General features: G+C 41.7%; 1 protein-coding gene across 2 annotated transcripts; it reads left to right on the top strand.

Annotated features, from left to right (window-relative positions):
- The first annotated feature begins 153 nt into the window (after positions 1–153).
- Positions 154–4,771, top strand: ltb4r (leukotriene B4 receptor). Of its 2 annotated transcripts, none has more exons than XM_010867147.5 (4): positions 154–438; positions 1,185–1,946; positions 2,352–2,634; positions 3,513–4,771. In XM_010867147.5, exons 2-4 carry the CDS (start codon positions 1,213–1,215, stop codon positions 3,885–3,887), a joined length of 1,392 nt encoding a protein of 463 aa, XP_010865449.3. In that variant the 5' UTR covers positions 154–438; positions 1,185–1,212; the 3' UTR covers positions 3,888–4,771. The 2 variants fall into 2 exon arrangements, with proteins under 2 accessions (XP_010865449.3, XP_010865450.3); XM_010867148.5 differs by having other exon boundaries at positions 1,212–1,946.
- Positions 4,772–17,522: the final 12,751 nt, after the last annotated feature.

Below are 17,522 nucleotides of genomic sequence, written 5' to 3' on the forward strand. Positions count from 1 at the left end.
CGGAGCAATGCTGTTCTGAGAAAAACTGGAAGATCTGAGACCAAACAACCTGTCTGTTCTGAATAACAAGAATCCTTAGAGGTAGTGTACTAAATAGAATAATAGGGTGCCATTTTGGATGAAGATGGAGTTATTGTATGTTGCCTACCTTTGCAGAAGAACAAAGACATAGAGAATATTTACTGTATCAATATTTCCTACACATTTTCACTCCAGTTTAGTTCTAGCTCAAATACTAAATTGACTGCTTACAGACACCATATTTCCTCCTGAAAAGATAAGGTTCGGGTTCAAGTGTGATTACTTCCTCTTTTGTGGTGATAGTCGACAGACACACAGATGGACAACAGAGACTGATGGACAAACTAGCTATGAAATGCCCTTCCTGTTGATTTTCCCTGAGAAAGAGACTTAAGTGAGGACAACCATCTTAAAAAGGTCAGTGTGGTGAAATGTAAAGCTTCTTAAGCCAACGTAAACATTTTTGTACAAACATTGTTCATATTGGTCGTAATGGAAAATTACTTGACAGGAGTTGTTTGTTTTCATAAATTCTCTCAGAAGTGATGATGTCAATACACATACATGCGTGTGTGACTGGGATTTTATATGTGTGTTTTTGGGTACAATATGGCTGCTCAGGTCATTTCCTGCCTGTTAGTGCTTAATGAAAATGTTGCATCCGAGACTCAGCTGCATTCACACATCACTTTGTGGTATTTTCAGCACTTAGTGAATTTTGATCTGTATTTTGATGGGAAAAGGCTTCAAGAACACATGTTTTATTTAATGATTCCCTATTCAGGGACTGCGCAGAAATCATTTATTTGTCGCTCCCAAAGTTTAACATCTCAAACTATTTGTTCAGTCAATCAATCAGATGTATTCATAAAGCCCTTTTTACATCAGCAGTTGTCACAAAGTGCTTTTACAAAACACTCAGCCTGAATCCTTAAGGAACAACAGTGTTGAAGCACAGTGGCTTGGAAAACCTCCATAAAAGGGGCTGAAATTTAGGAAGAAACGTAGAGAGAAATCAGGCTCACAAGGGGTAACCAGTCCTCTTTTCGCTGTGCCGGGTGAATATTTTAAGAGTACATGTTGGAACAATTAATACATGCATGAGGGCTGTGTCCACAGTCTTTGCAATCTAATCAAGATCATAAATTCTTATATCTGTCCAGAGACCTTTTTCTTCGGTTGCCTTCCAGAATGGTATTAGATCTCTCCGCCTCCACGGCCTTCACAGCCTCCACGGCCTTCACGGCCTTCACGGCCTCCACGGCCTTCACGGCCTCCACAGCCTCCACGGCCTTCACCGCCTCCACGGCCTTCACAGCCTCCACGGCCTCCACAGCCTCCACGGCCCCCACAGCCTCCACAGCCTCCACGGCCTTCACCGCCTCCACGGCCTTCACAGCCTCCACGGCCTTCACAGCCTCCACGGCCTTCACCGCCTTCACGGCCTCCTCGCAGTACTCCTCTGGCCTCCCCGCTCCCTCTTCCCCTCCTTTACCTATCTCGCACCAGATCGGCATCTTCATCCTGGTCCTGGCGTTCGTGGTCGGCTTCCCCGGCAACCTGTTCCTGGTGTGGTCTGTGGTGTGCCGCGTGAGGCAACGGTCCGTCACATGCCTCCTCGTCTTAAACCTGGCGGTGGCTGACGCCTTGGTGTTGCTCAGTATCCCGCTCTTCCTGCGCTTCCTGGCGGGCAGACGGGGCTGGGAGTTCGGGGCGGCAGCGTGCAAGACCATACACTACCTGTGCTGCGTTAACATGAACGTGTCCATCTACCTCATTGGCCTGATGAGCATCGACCGCTGGCTAGCTGTCACAAAACCCTTCCTGTCTCAGAAGATGAGGACCAAACAAACCCTGAAGGCCGTGTTGCTGGGAATCTGGGTTCTGGCCTTCATCATGGCTCTGCCCATGCCTTTCTACCGCAGGTGGGTGTATGTGGTGTGTTTGTTTGTGATGGTGCATTTGTGTGTGTGTGTGTGTGTGTGTGTATGCGTGAGTGTGTGTGAAAGTAAATATATTTAATACAGAATCAAAATTTAAAACAATTTGACAGAAAACTCAAAAACAAGATTGACATCTTGTACTCTCGTTTGTTGTTCCCAAGCTGTTATACACTTCTCTAATAACCTTTGAAGCATGACTGCAATATTGACAATCCGGAACACTTCTATTGTCTCAGTCAAACAATCTCATTCTGTGACCTTTATTTTATTTGTCTCTGTCGGTTTCTGTCTCTCTGTGTCTGTCACTATCTCCTCCCTCTGCCTGTCTCTCTATGTCTGTCACTATCTCCTCCCTCTGCCTGTCTCTCTCTCTCTCTGTTTACCCAGTAACCTGCAAATGAACAGCTCTGTCACCATCTGCGTGCCTTACCACTGGAACAGCGTGGGTCACCAGGTGTTCCAATACCTCTTTGAGACCATCCTTTGCTTCTTCCTCCCCTTCACCTTCATCACAGTGTGCTACGGCACTGTCCTCTGCCGACTGCGCGCTGTCATGCTCCAACGCAAAGGACGGGTGCAGCGGGGACAGCGCGGAAACCGCCTCATCATCCTCATCATCGGAGCGTTCGCTGGCTGCTGGCTGCCTTACCACATCGTCAACATCTTACAGGTGCCGGGGTTTGCCGTGCATTTTGTAGGTCCTGCGTGATATGTGTCGGGGTTCGCCGTGTATTTGGTAGGTCATGCGTGATATGTGCCGGGGTTCGCCGTGTATTTTGTAGGTCCTGCGTGATATGTGTCGGGGTTCGCCGTGTATTTGGTAGGTCCTGCGTGATATGTGCCGGGGTTCGCCGTGTATTTGGTAGGTCATGCGTGATATGTGCCGGGGTTCGCCGTGTATTTTGTAGGTCCTGCGTGATATGTAACAGTTATTTCAATTTGTTAAGTAAGACACAGAGAGGGGTGACTATCAAACATGAGAAGCACGGTCAGTTACAAGGAAATGCCGAATTAGCCCTGTCGTTTTGAGCAGTGAAATTCATATGACATAGCAGACGACATCTAGGCAAGTAAGCATTAAGGAAAACATTTTAAAATATATATACAAAAACAATGTAAACTAGCAGCAATTCCAAAGAGTGTAGAAAAGGGTTATATGGACAAAGGAAATGAATATTTAATATTATAAATATGAGTGTAATAGTGCCTATGACTGGTATATTAAAATATGTTAATGTACATTGAATGTGCATAGGAAGTCATCAGAGCATTTGAAGTGATCATGTGATAAATATGATCATGGATAAGTGTTGCTGGTTGAGAAGCCTTATGATCTGGGTGAGAAAACTGTTTGTGAGCCTGGAAATACCCTGATGCTCCGATAACGTCTACCAGACAGCAGCAGTGTGAACAGACCATACGCTGAGTGTGAGCAGACCAAAGCCTGCGGCCTTGATCTCCATCGTCTCTCCCTCATCCACCACTCTCTCATTGTCTCTCTCATTGTCTTTCTCCTTCTCTCTCTCCTTCTCTGTCACTCATTCTAAGGTGACTGGTCTGCTGAGTGGCAACAACAGTCTGATCAAAGCAGCCTTGGTGGCCCGTCCAAACACCACAGCTTTCGCCTTCCTGAGTAGCAGCGTGAACCCTCTGCTGTGTGTGCTGGCCGGGAGCCCCCATTTCCACAAGGCCGGCCTCAGCTTCATTGCTGAGCTCTTCGAGGGCACGAACCCCGAAAGGCGGACGTCCACCTCCTTCTCTCGCAGCACGAGGACCAGTCGGAGTAGCTCCTTCGCTCCGGACGACAGCTTTGCTATGCGCAAGCTGTCATTCAAGCCCGGTCGGAAGGTGAAGGGCAAGGATGAGGATGGGGACGTCCTAGCGGAAAGGCAGGGAGCGCTGATCATGGTTAAGGCTAAGTGAGAGCTCAAAACGTTGACATAAAAAAGGTGCACTAGCCAGCCTGTGCTTTTCAAACATTTTTACCTCAGGTTGTCAGGAGTGCTAATAAGATTAACCCTTTAGTTTGGTCACACAAATGTTCTTTTTAAGTGTTACAAAACTGAACATTTCTTATTTTGATACATTTGGATGTGATGGATTGGTGCAGACTCTGTTGTGAAATTATATTCGTATTACCTCAGGTTGGTGAGGCAGTGGAGCAGGCATGCAATGAAGATGTTGAAATTGTGGTCTTCATACCCACTGTTCCTTGACTGAACATGTTCAACAAAATAGTTGGATATCTTTTCTCATGTTTATGTTGAAGAGTACCTAATAGCTTTAAGGGACTGGACAAAATAACGGAAAAAATATACAAGAAGTAGGGCCAGCTTTTGCTTTCAGCTTTCTTAGAATGCCATCATCCAATTTGTGAACTTTCTGTAGTGTGATATTGAACCATTGTAAAAGAAAAGTCTTCAGTTCTTTGAGGGATGAAGGAAGTGGAAATCTACTTCCCATACAGGTTCAATCATGTTCAGATCTGGTGATTGGGGATGCCTTGGAAGTTGTTTGATGTCATCCTGGTGTTCATAAAACCAATCCTGAATTTTGTAATGCATACAGACATAATCCTCATGGAATTATGAGGGAACAGTATTAGCATGATAGAGTGCACTTTGTCTATAAACTGATTAACTGAAACGAGAACAGGAAAGACCAAACAAGGACATGAAAAACCAAGGACACGCAGAAAACACGAACTGTAATGGTCCAAGCCAGACAGGACCGTTCCGCTTCGTGTTTTCTGCGTGTCCTTGGTTTTTCATGTCCTTGTTTGGTCTTTCCTGTTCTCGTTTCAGTTAATCAGTTTATACCATTCACCTGTGTTTAGCCCCCACCTGTTTCTGTTCTCCTTGTTAGTCTGTGTATTTAGTTCAGCCATTTTCGCCTTGTCAGTCATTGTGTTGTATGTCATGTTCTGTTTTTAGGTTTGTATCGCCTTGTTACATTTTGTAGTGCATGGCCCTTGGTTTTTGTTTTTGTTAAAGATACCTAAGATGGCTGCCCATACCATGATGAATCCACATATATGTTTAACAGTTGGCAGCAGACATTATGGGCTGAAGGCTCTCTTTGGTTTTTTCAAATGTTAACCTTTCCGGATATAGGCAATGGGGTGAAACATTTTATTTGATTCTGTGGTAATTTCTGAAGCTGTGCTTTTTGGGCATTGAGCACTACCCTGTTGAGTGTCTGCCTAACCCTTTTGGACAGATTTCAACCACTTTATTTGCTGTTGCCATTTGTCCATGTTCAGCAGATGCTGCCATGATTTTTGTGTTTGCTCTCCTTGACCAATTGAATAAATTTGCCCTGAGTAAACTCCCAAATAATTGTTTTCTTTCCAAATGTTTAAGTGCAAAAAGTATTGCTTATTTTAAAAGGGTAGAACCATGAACATTTGTAACTATTATATATAAATATACACTCACCTAAAGGATTATTAGGAACACCGTACTAATACTGTGTTTGACCCCATTTCGCCTTCAGAACTGCCTTAATTCTACGTGGCATTAATTCAACAAGGTGCTGAAAGCATTCTTTAGAAATGTTAGCCCATATTGATAGGATAGCATCTTGCAGTTTATGGAGATTTGTGAGATGCACATCCAGGGCACGAAGCTCCCGTTCCACCACATTCCAAAGATGCTCTATTGGGTTGAGATCTGGTGACTGTGGGGGCCATTTCAGTACAGTGAACTCATTGTCATGTTCAAGAAACCAATTTGAAATGATTCGAGCTTTGTGACATGGTGCATTATCCTGCTGGAAGTAGCCATCAGAAGATGGGTACATGGTGGTCATAAAGGGATGGACATGGTCAGAAACAATGCTCAGGTAGGCCGTGGCATTTAAACGATGCCCAATTGGCACTAAGGGGCCTAAAGTGTGCCAAGAAAACATCCCCCACACCATTACACCACCACCACCAGCCTGCACAGTGGTAACAAGACATGATGGATCCATGTTCTCATTCTGTTTACGCCAAATTCTGACTCTACTATCTGAATGTCTCAACAGAAAATGAGACTCATCAGACCAGGCAACATTCTTCCAGTCTTCAACTGTCCAATTTTGGTGAGCTTGTGCAAATTGTAGTCTCTTTTTCCTATTTGTCGTGGAGATGAGTGGTACCCGGTGGGGTCTTCTGCTGTTGTAGCCCATCCGCCTCAAGGTTGTGCGTGTTGTGGCTTCACAAATGCTTTGCTGCATACCTCGGTTGTAACAAGTGGTTTTTTCAGTCAAAGTTGCTCTTCTATCAGCTTGAATCAGTCGGCCCATTTTTCTCTGACCTCTAGCATCAACAAGGCATTTTCACCCACAGGACTGCCGCATACTGGATGTTTTTCCCTTTTCACACCATTCTTTGGAAACCCTAGAAATGGTTGTGCATGAAAATCCCAGTAACTGAGCACATTGTGAAATACTCAGACCGGCCCGTCTGGCACCAATAACCATGCCACGCTCAAAATTGCTTAAATCACCTTTCTTTTCCATTCTGACATTCAGTTTGGAGTTCAGGAGATTGTCTTGACCAGGACCACACCCCTAAATGCATTGAAGCAACTGCCATGTGATTGGTTGATTAGATAATTGCATTAATGAGAAATTGAATAGGTTTTCCTAATAATCCTTTAGGTGAGTGTGTGTGTGTGTGTGTGTGTGTGTGTGTGTGTGTATAAATATATAAATATATATAAATATATAGAAAATATCCCCCACACCATTACACCACCACCAGCCTGAACCATTGATACAAGGCAGGATGGATCCATGCTTTCATGTTGTTTACGTCACATTCTAAATCCTACCCTGGGCCTGTGCAAATTCTAGCCTGAGTTTCCTGTTGTTAGCTGACAGGAGTGGAAACCAGTGTGGTCGGTCTTCTGCTGCTTTAGCCCATCTGCTTGGTTTGAACTTCAGCAGATCGTCTTGACCATGTCTACATGCCTAAATGCACTTAGTTGCTGCCACATGATTGGCTATAAAAAAAAAAATATATATATATATATATATATTTATATATATATGTATATACAGTGGGGCAAAAAAGTATTTAGTCAGCCACCAATTGTGCAAGTTCTCCCACTTAAAAAGATTAGAGAGGCTTGTTATTTTCATCATAGGTACACTTCAACTATGAGAGACATAATGAGAGAAAAAAATCCCGAAAATTACATTGTAGGATTTTTTATGAATTTATTGGTATATTTCTCAGTAAAATAAGCAAGATTTCTGGCTCTCACAGACCTGTAACTTCTTCTTTAAGAGGCTCCTCTGTCCTCCACTCGTTACCTGTATTAATGACACCTGTTTTAACTTGTTATCAGTATAAAAGACACCTGTCCACAACCTCAAACACTCACACTCCAAACTCCACTACGGTCAAGACCAAAGGGCACCAGAAACAAAATTGTAGACCTTCACCAGACTGGGAAGACTGAATCTGCAATAGGTAAGCAGCTTGGTGTGAAGAAATCAACTGTGGGAGCAATTATAAGAAAATGGAAGACATACAAGACCACTGATAATCTCCCTCGATCCGAGGCTCCACGCAAGATCTCACCCTGTGGGGTCAAAATGATCACAAGAACAGTGAGCAAAAATCCTAGAACCACACGGGGGGACCTAGTGAATAACCTGCAGAGAGCTGGGACCAAAGTAACAAAGGCTACCATCAGTAACACACTACACCGCCAGGGACTCAAGTCCTGCAGTGCCAGACGTGTCCCAGCCCGTCTGAGGTTTGCTAGAGAGCATTTGGATGGTCCAGAAGAGGATTGGGAGAATGTCATATGGTCAGATGAAACCAAAATAGAACTTTTTGGTAAAAACTCAACTTGTTGTGTTTGGAGGAGAAAGAATGCTGAGTTGCATCCAAAGAACATGTTAGATTCTGTCCAAGTTTGATCCATGAACAAAATAAATGCAACCAGAAGTCAGGGGAGAGCCATCTTTATTCAGCATGAGTCTATGATGTTGACCTTCCATTTCTCATTTCTATCTCTTCCATAATTACAAGAGGCAACACAGTCTTTTATGCCAGGATACATAGGAGGTGGCCAGTGGTCATAACCAACCTTACACATTCCAATATCCTCCAATAAGAAAGGTTTATCCTACAACAGACCCTTGTATGGTATGTTCCAACCTATGGTCAATGGACCTATCCATATAGCCTATGTCAGTCACATGGGGAACTCCTAGGAGGAGGTATGGACATAATGTATGGACAGGATGTGTGGGGCCTATCTGTAAAAGGCAACACGTCCTATCTATGGTCATTCTTTCAGAGTTAGTCAGCACATCTGTGTTGTGTTAAGTTTCTCATGCCCATTTCCTATCAAACACCATACCTACTGTGAAGCATGGGGCTGTTTTTCTGCAAAGGGACCAGCACGACTGATCCGTGTAAAGGAAAGAATTAATGGAGCCATGTATCGTGAGATTTTGAGTGAAAACCTCCTTCCATCAGCAAGGGCATTGAAGATGAAATGTGGCTGGGTCTTTCAGCATGACAATGATCCCAAACACACCGCCCGGCCAACAAAGGAGTGGCTTCGTAAGAAGCATTTCAAGGTCCTGGAGTGGCCTAGCCAGTCACCCGATCTCAACCCCATAGAAAATCTTTGGAGGTAGCTGAAAGTCTGCGTTGCCCAGCGACAGCCCCAAAACATCACTGCTCTAGAGGAGATCTGCATGGAGGAATGGGCCAAAATACCAGCAACAGTGTGTGAATACCTTGTAAAGACTTGCAGAAAACATTTGACCTCTGTCATTGCCAACAAAGGGTATATAACAAAGTATTAAGATTAACTTTTGTTATTGACCAAATAGTTAATTTCCACCAACATTTATCAACAAATTCATAAAAAATCCTACAATGTGATTTTCTGGATTTTTTTCTCCTCATTTTGTCTCTCATAGTTGAAGTGTACCTATGATGAAAATTACAGGCCTCTGTCATCTTTTTGAGTGGGAGAACTTGCACAATTGGAGGCTGACTAAATACTTTTTTGCCCCACTATATATATATATATATAAATTAAAAGACCACTGCATCTTTTTCTTACCTTTCCAAAAAAGTTGAAAAGGAAGGTTTTGAGTGAAGAACGGGTTAAAATTAAGAGACCACTGCAAATTGAACACTTCTCTTCCTCTCTCAAAACTTTCCTTTTAACTTTTTTGGAAAGGAAAGAAAAAGGTGCAGTGGTCTCTTCATTTATTCCGGAGCTGCGGAAAGAATTTAGAGACCACTGCACCTTTTTCAAAAAGGAAAGTAATTTTTTCCCGGAGCTGTATATATAATTTTTTCCTGAGCTGTATATGTATATATATTTTTTTCCGGAGCTGTATGTGTATATATAATTTTTTTGGAGCTGTATGTGTATATATAGTTTTTTTGGGAGCTGTATATGTATATATACTATTTGGCTAGGAGTCTGTTGTTCCTACACCAATGCAGGATAATAATGTAGGAATTGTTTATAATGTATAGAAAATTGAGGCAATAACTGTTTATAAGTGCAGTATAATTCCTTATATCCTTTACAAATTTTACCTTACAAAATGTGTTACCAATTTTATACAGAAAGCTAAAATGTTTTGACAAATAGTCCGCTTAGTAATTTATTCAAAGAAGACGTCTAAGAAATGTTCTTGAGACTAGCCTGCAAGGAATAGTTAAATAACATAACTGACACTTGATGTCTAAGAAGTTCATATAGCATGACAGCTTTTGTAATTGTGGTAAATTATTGCAAAATTTTCTGGGCCAATGGTTCCATGTAAAATGGCAGTTGCCAATAATTGCAACATCATTGAAATACTTTGGACACATGCATATCACAATAAACGTTACATACAGTGACAGCCTAACTAATTGTGAAAGTAAAACTGAGAATTTGGTAAAAGTGTTTTGAATGCACTGTTGCTGTTATTCAGCTAACCTACAGATATATACTTAAAATAAGATGGTATTTTAGCTGTCAATGGTACACTCTAAATGGGTTGCTTTCAATTTGACAGAAGTATTACAGTACTCCTGTAGTAATATAAGTATAATAATAAAGAAAGTGCAGTGTAATACCGTAATATTAACACATGAATAAATATAAGAATAAACAAACTGATGTGAAGGAAACTCACTGAAAGGATGGATCATTTGAATTTAATCTATAACTCCAGGAAATTGGCGCATAATGCAAGAGCCAGTAAAAAAAAAGGATAAGAAACAGATAGTAAAAGAGTTAATGTTAAGGACATAATGTAACAGGAGGGTGTAATGGGACGATGGTAAAGAATAGAAATAGGAAGATGCGTGTGGATTTTTATGGTTTATTGGACAAATGTTTTTGAGTTTTCATAAAGGACTGATTAATCCCATATGGATTGTTTCATATGTAAATATTTTATTCATATAATATACTGTATATGGACCTATACAGGGATGTTTTTTTTTAGGTCGTCAGTCTGTATAGAACTGAATAGGAAAATAAATTATATTTCAGAGAGAATGTAATAACAATTATTTAATATTTAGACTGTTGGCGTTGAAAATTCTTGGTATGTACACATTTTTTATTATTGTACATATGTCTGCTCAGCTGTACTAAACTAAAGTACTTTGAAATGGAGGCAGCATTACTTGTGCCTTTGATTATTTTAAATGATCTACCATGTACTATCTTACTATGAATGTACTTTCTTTAGCTAGTCAAGAATTGTTCTACCTTTTGGCCCTGAAAAACATGTTTTTTGTAATCATACTGCTGCTATCCATTGAGTTTAGAGGTATATGGTTTTATGAGCAGATAAGACACCCCTAACACTAATTGGCTGGCCATCAATGTTCTAAATTGTGTTCCTGCAGAATTTTCTGGAACTGTTACATGGGAGGTGTTAAATGCTGTAAGACGGAAGTAAAACTATGAAAGCACTGACAAAAAGACTTGTGCCTCCTCTGTCAATCTCTCTGTGTAACCTAGTTTGAACCCAGCCCAGGACATAATGCAGCCATGGGCAATTGTATTTTTCACAAGCTACTTCTTCCTTATTGATATTAAGGTTAAAATTTAGTTCATATCAGTGCCGCAGGCCTATATTACACAGTGTGTGGTAAAGAATTGCTAGAATGCTAAGCCATGAAAAAATTACAAAATTAAAGCTCTATACAGTGAGACCTTATTCATGAACTATGGCAGAAATTAGGAGAAACAAGTCTTTGTTGAATTATTTCATTCACATGTTTGTCATCACAAAACCAGCAGATCCTTTTGTTGAATCCCATAAAGAATATTACAGATAACAAACATATTTTAAACCAGTTACAATAAATCTGAAAATACAAAACAAAGAGCTGCCTTATCTTTTCCAGAACCATTTTAACATAAATCAAGGATTCTTAGTCAAATACTGTAACCAAAAACAGTTTAGTCCAATCAAGGTACTGCTAACCTAAATTATATAATGCTCTGGTAGTCAATTCAATCACATTGATTTTATGAATCCCTTTTAATAACAGCAGTTGTTACAAAGTCCTTATACAGATACCCAGCGTGAAACACCAAAGAGTAAGCCACAACAGGAAATGATGCACAGTGGCTTGAATAGATTTCCTGGTAGTGTCAGGACCTAGAGAGGAGCCGAACACTGAGGGGTGGGCAGTCCTCTTTTGGCTGTGCCAGGTGAGATTATAAGAGTATTAACCAGTAATCCTTTGCCATTATGTAAATTTGCATAACAATGCAAGACAATACAACCTTACCAATACTCCAGTGGTGCAATGGTGCTCAAATATTCATTTTCTAGTCTTAAATCAAAGTTCGATTATTGATCTCAGCGATTTTGGGTCCACAAAATACATTTATGGGATGGTCCGAAAGCACATTACTGATATGTTCATCATAACTTAAAATATGCAAATGTTTATGAACAATTCCTCCTGCCACCCTTAACAAAAGATATCATGTCTTGATTTGTTTTACATTTTCTCAACAGCAGTTTTGGCTGTAGGGCAAATTATTTTTCAGTGAAAGTGTTTGACACATTTTCAGAAAAGAAAAGAAATAGCCGCACTAGATGCTTTGATGCATTCATTTATTACTTGCGTTTTGACAGACAAGCTGTTTTAATTATAGCTTTTCTGTCAAAGGTATTACTTGATTTGCATAAGTTACCATTCCTTTTAAATAACCAATAGATAAAGGAAACTGAATCATCCTACGAAAGGTTTTGATATAATTCCAAAGCTGACAAAAAAAGCGTTCCTTAAAGATGTTTCTTGGATTTTTGGCCACTGGTTATTAAAGTGCTGCTGTGGTCTCCATACCTTAATGTCATACAGCACGTGTCGATACAGGCCCCATGTCATCACAACTAAACTAAATTAAACTTTTAATGTCATTGCTAACCGGGGTATGACCGAGATTCTACTTATAGATTAATGGAGACACTTTTTAGTTTTTTCTCTGTATCCCACAACCTTCCAGCTCTCTACGTGGCCCTATTCCAACTAAACTTCTGAAGAGGCAACATCCTGTGCTTGTCTTTTCTATGTGTAACATAACATTATTAATGTGTCCCTTTCCATATACAAAACTCACTAAAAGCTATGGTAAAGTAAATCAATGACCCAGAACAATGTAGGATTTTTATAACTAGTGCCTCAGTGTAACTTGAAAGGTGTGGGGCACTTGTTGTGTCATATCAGGATTACATACATGTGTTGGGTGCACATAGGGGCCTGTGGGAATGTAACCACAGTCCTCCGTTGCAAATGGGAAAGATTTGAATGTGGTTTGAGGGCAAAGGTCCGATAGGACTTGGACTTGAACAAGAGAAAGTTAGGGTTAAGGTTAGGTAAGGGTTAAGGTTAGGGTTTAGGTTAGGAACAAGCACTAACTCCGGTCAAATGTCCTCTCAGCGTGTTTGAAAAGAAAATATATACTTTGCTGGCTTCAGGGCAAATCTTCTTCCAAGATATTTTTGAGCAAACAAATGTCCCATGTGCAGTAGTGCAGTAGTTTGTGTTGGTGACATGATAGTGGAAAGTTGCTGTGCAGCTTCAACCGAGTAAGTATGCTCCTTTTGAGACATTTGCAGTCAGGAATATGTATTGTAAAGAATATGTACTGTTTGCAAACGGGCAAGTTTTCGTGGTAGATGTATTCCAGTGTTGAACTGTACAATAATGTAACATCTAGACTGACATCTTTGCAACATTTTGCCAATTAGGAAATGTCCAGTACTACATATGTATGTCATAAGGTAAAGAAAAAATGACGTATGCTGTTTTTTAGGCATTACCTCTAATTCTTATTAACTTTGACATGTGGATGCAGGTCTGGTTGGTTAGTCAGTACCATGGAAGAATGAAGTGGAAAGCCTTTCTCCATCTGGACATTTAGAATTGTTTCGGTTGATTGCATTTGTGGCATACTGATTTTAAACACACATGTAACAACACTGACAGATATTTCCCAATGTTACAGCCAGAGGATATAACAAATCATTGTTTCATTTAACGCCAACATGTGGGGCTCCAGGTGGTGTAAATGTTAGCAAAGCTGACATGCCTCTGCAACAAACTGTGAAACGCCCCTTACTGAGCACTTGCAGTTCTGGGCACAGTACCATCACCAGCCCAGGAAATGCCAGGATGAAAAATATGTGGGACATGTTCAGGGAGTGCCATCTGTGGTAAGGCCTGAACATCAATAGGTGTGTGTAGCAAACGTAAGCTGAAAGTAGCACAAACACGTCTGAATTGTAACACAATGTACTGCTTTTAACCATGACCGATTAGAAGGAATAGAACAGATGCTACATGACCGAACTTGGGTGTTGGGGCTTGTGGCTACTAAAGTTCTTCAGCACCAAAACTGTAGGCACTGACACCACCAGTACCAACCCCACAGGCACAAACAACTCCAGTACCAACACCGTAGCAACCAACACCACCAGTATCAACACCACAGGCACCAACACCACCAGTATCAACACCGTAGGAACCAACATCACCATTACCAACCCCACAGGCACCGACACTCCAGTACCAACACCACAGGCCCCAACACCACCAGGACCAACCCCACAGGCACCAACATCACCAGTACCAACCCCACAGGCACCAACACCACCAGTACCAACCCCACAGGCACCGACACTCCAGTACCAACACCACAGGCACCAACACTTCCAGTACCAACACCACAGGCACCGACACCACCAGGACCAACACCACAGACACCGACACCACCAGTACCAACACCACAGGCCCCGACATCACCAGTACCAACCCCACAGGCACCAACACCACCAGTACCAACCCCACAGGCACCGACACCTCCAGTACCAACACCACAGGCACCAACACTTCCAGTACCAACACCACAGGCACCGACACCACCAGGACCAACACCACAGACACCGACACCACCAGTACCAACACCACAGGCACCGACACCACCAGGACCAACACCACAGACACCACCAGTACCAACACCACAGCCACCGACACCACCAGTACCAACACCGTAGCAACCAACAACACCAGTACCAACACCACAGCCACCGACACCACCAGTACCAACACCGTAGCAACCAACACCACCAGTACCGACACTACCAGTACCAACACCACAGCCACCGACACCACCAGTAACAACACCATAGCAACCAACACCACCAGTACCAACACAACAGGCACCGACACCTCCAGTACCAACAATACAGCCACCGACACCACGAATACCAACACCACAGACACCGACACCCCCAGTACCAACACCACAGACACCGACACCACTAGTACCAACCCCATAGCAACCAACACCACCAGTACCAACACCACAGGCACCGACACCACCAGGACCAACACAACAGGCCCCAACACCACCAGTACCAACACCGTAGCAACCAACACCACCAGTACCAACACCATAGGCACCGACACCACCAGTACCAACACTGTAGCAACCAACACCACCAGTACCAACACCACAGGCACCAACACCACCAGTACCAACACCGTAGCAACCAACACCACCAGTACCAACACCATAGGCACCGACACCACCAGTACCAACACCACAGGCCCCAACACCACCAGTACCAACACCATAGGCACCGACACCACCAGTACCAACACTGTAGCAACCAACACCATCAGTACCAACACCACAGCCACTGACACCACCACTACCAACACCACAGCCACCGACACCACCAGTACCAACACCACAGGCACAGACACCACCAGTACCAACACTGTAGCAACCACACAGATCTGCGGCCTACAATGAATACAGTAGGAGTGAAACCAGATCTTCCGCCTCAGTGTTTACAGAGATGTACCCTGACCACCAACTCAAAGGGGGACACGGCATAATAGGTCCTGCTACAGGCAGAATAAAAACAAAATATTCGTTAATAATTGATCGCTATACAAATATTGTCCATTGTCTATTGAATGTTATTGTCCTACATCCTGTCTCTAGTTAAGATAAAATGTGAACATTTTATTCCACCAAGAGCTGTCACAATCTAGCCTGGGTGTGGCCACAATTTGACTTTGTTTCCAAAGTATTAAGAAATAATCTTTCTTACATGCCTAGCAATCAGTTTTATTAGATCCCTAGCAAACAGTTTTATAAGTTTAGACATGAATGACGTTGAGACGTTCCAGGAAGTGTCTCTGGCAATAAAAGGATTGTCATACTTCCTCTATAAACAGTACACAGGGAAGGTACATGCAGGCTTATTTTTATAGAATTTGTAAGTGTGGGGCTAGACTTTTCTTCAGCAATATTAATTTCATAAAAAAACAAAAAAGAATATTTACTATTAATATTATTAGTAAAGAAAATGCTAGCAATTCAACATAAATCAATTCATAGATTGTGCATACAAAAGAAATAGAAGGCAACATATTTTTTTTCCCCAGGTTTAAAAGCCTTTACTGCTATTGTACCTGGTTATATAGGTACACTATACTGTATGTATAGTGTCTATTAGGAATGTGGTTGTGAGGGGGTGTGTTATTTGGTCAGTATACCATGGTCAAGGATTATTGTGAAACACAAAGCAATACAGAGTGCCTGGATACATTCCCCTGCTGGGATATACTGTTTTGACCACACATCCCTGAGGGGCTATTATTTATATGTTACCAAAATATTTATAACAGCATAGCTATGTAGAGACAATGTTATCTTATTCACATTTTTTTTTTGTATAGACCAAGACCTGTCGGTTCCTAAACATAAAATATGTACACTCAATAGCAAGAGATTTGCAACTTGTTTCATGTGAACTGAAAGGCCGCCATACCTTCTTTCAACTTTGTGATTAGCTGCTAGGGCATTGAACCCTACAGTAACTGTCCCTGGTGTTAGGAGAGATTAAACGTACCTGTTGTGAATTTTACTAAAATGAGATTGTTCTACAAGCTAAAAGAGCTTGGAGTGCTATCACATTGTGTTTATGTTTGTAAGACATTGTTCCCTGTCCAGCTGAACAGCAACATGCCTGGTGAACCACAACCCCTCTTCACTTCTCAAGACCATGTCTGGAGATCCTCTCCAATCTTTAACTTAAATTCATCTCTGATCACTGACTGTGTCCAAACAGACATCAAGATGCCAGAGTTGCCATCCTGCACCAGAACCCAACCCTTGAACCTTCTAATCTAAAACATCCCACACCATTATACCTTCTTTCTTTTCCTAAACACTTGTAAACACTAATAAAGAAAGACAAAACACCAGTAAAAATTCAATGAGACAAAAACACTCATAAAATATGATGACCAAGGTAATGTTAGGTTAAGCATTCCTTTCCTCTCCCCATTGTTTCCTCTCAATCTTTTACTCCCTTTGTCTCCTTCCAAATCCTCAACATATTGATTGCATAAATATAAAAAAAGGATGTTTTATTCCATGTGCGTCAAAAGTACTTCACTTCCATTGTTTAAAATTATCTCTTAGAAATCATCTTTAAAAGGATTTGCTTGAAAATTAGAGAATTAGTGACTAGCTTTTGAATAGCTATTGATTAAATAACGTAGTTGTGATGATACAGGCCTTAACAGGCTTCAAGGCCCGTGCTGGTTACATATTGGAGAGTCCAAAAACTGGACATAAATCAGTTGATAAAAGTTGGAGGCATCTTTCCAACTCAAAGGCACCTGTGGAAGACCAGTCTATGACAACATAGCCTAGTTGATTGACTAAACAGAACAACAAAAAATTACATATGCACATACATTTTTAAACATGGGATCCATAAATGTGCATGATACAAAACGTTACATATACATAAAGCGACTTCACACATACATGGGTAACCCTAGACTTGGTAAACATCTAAGAGGTAGGATAATTCAGAACCCTGACCTTGACATATTTTTCCTATATCCGACAACAGTCCAAAACATTGGAGTCTATGGTCAGTGTCAGCTCTAGCCTTTTGGGGGCCCTAAGCAAAATTTTATTTGGGGCCCCCGACCCCCTAGCGGTCGGGTGCCCTAAGCGACTGCATATGTCGCTTATG

The sequence above is a fragment of the Esox lucius genome, chromosome 24 (assembly GCF_011004845.1).
Source record: "Esox lucius isolate fEsoLuc1 chromosome 24, fEsoLuc1.pri, whole genome shotgun sequence".
NCBI classification, from domain to species: Eukaryota; Metazoa; Chordata; class Actinopteri; order Esociformes; family Esocidae; genus Esox; species Esox lucius.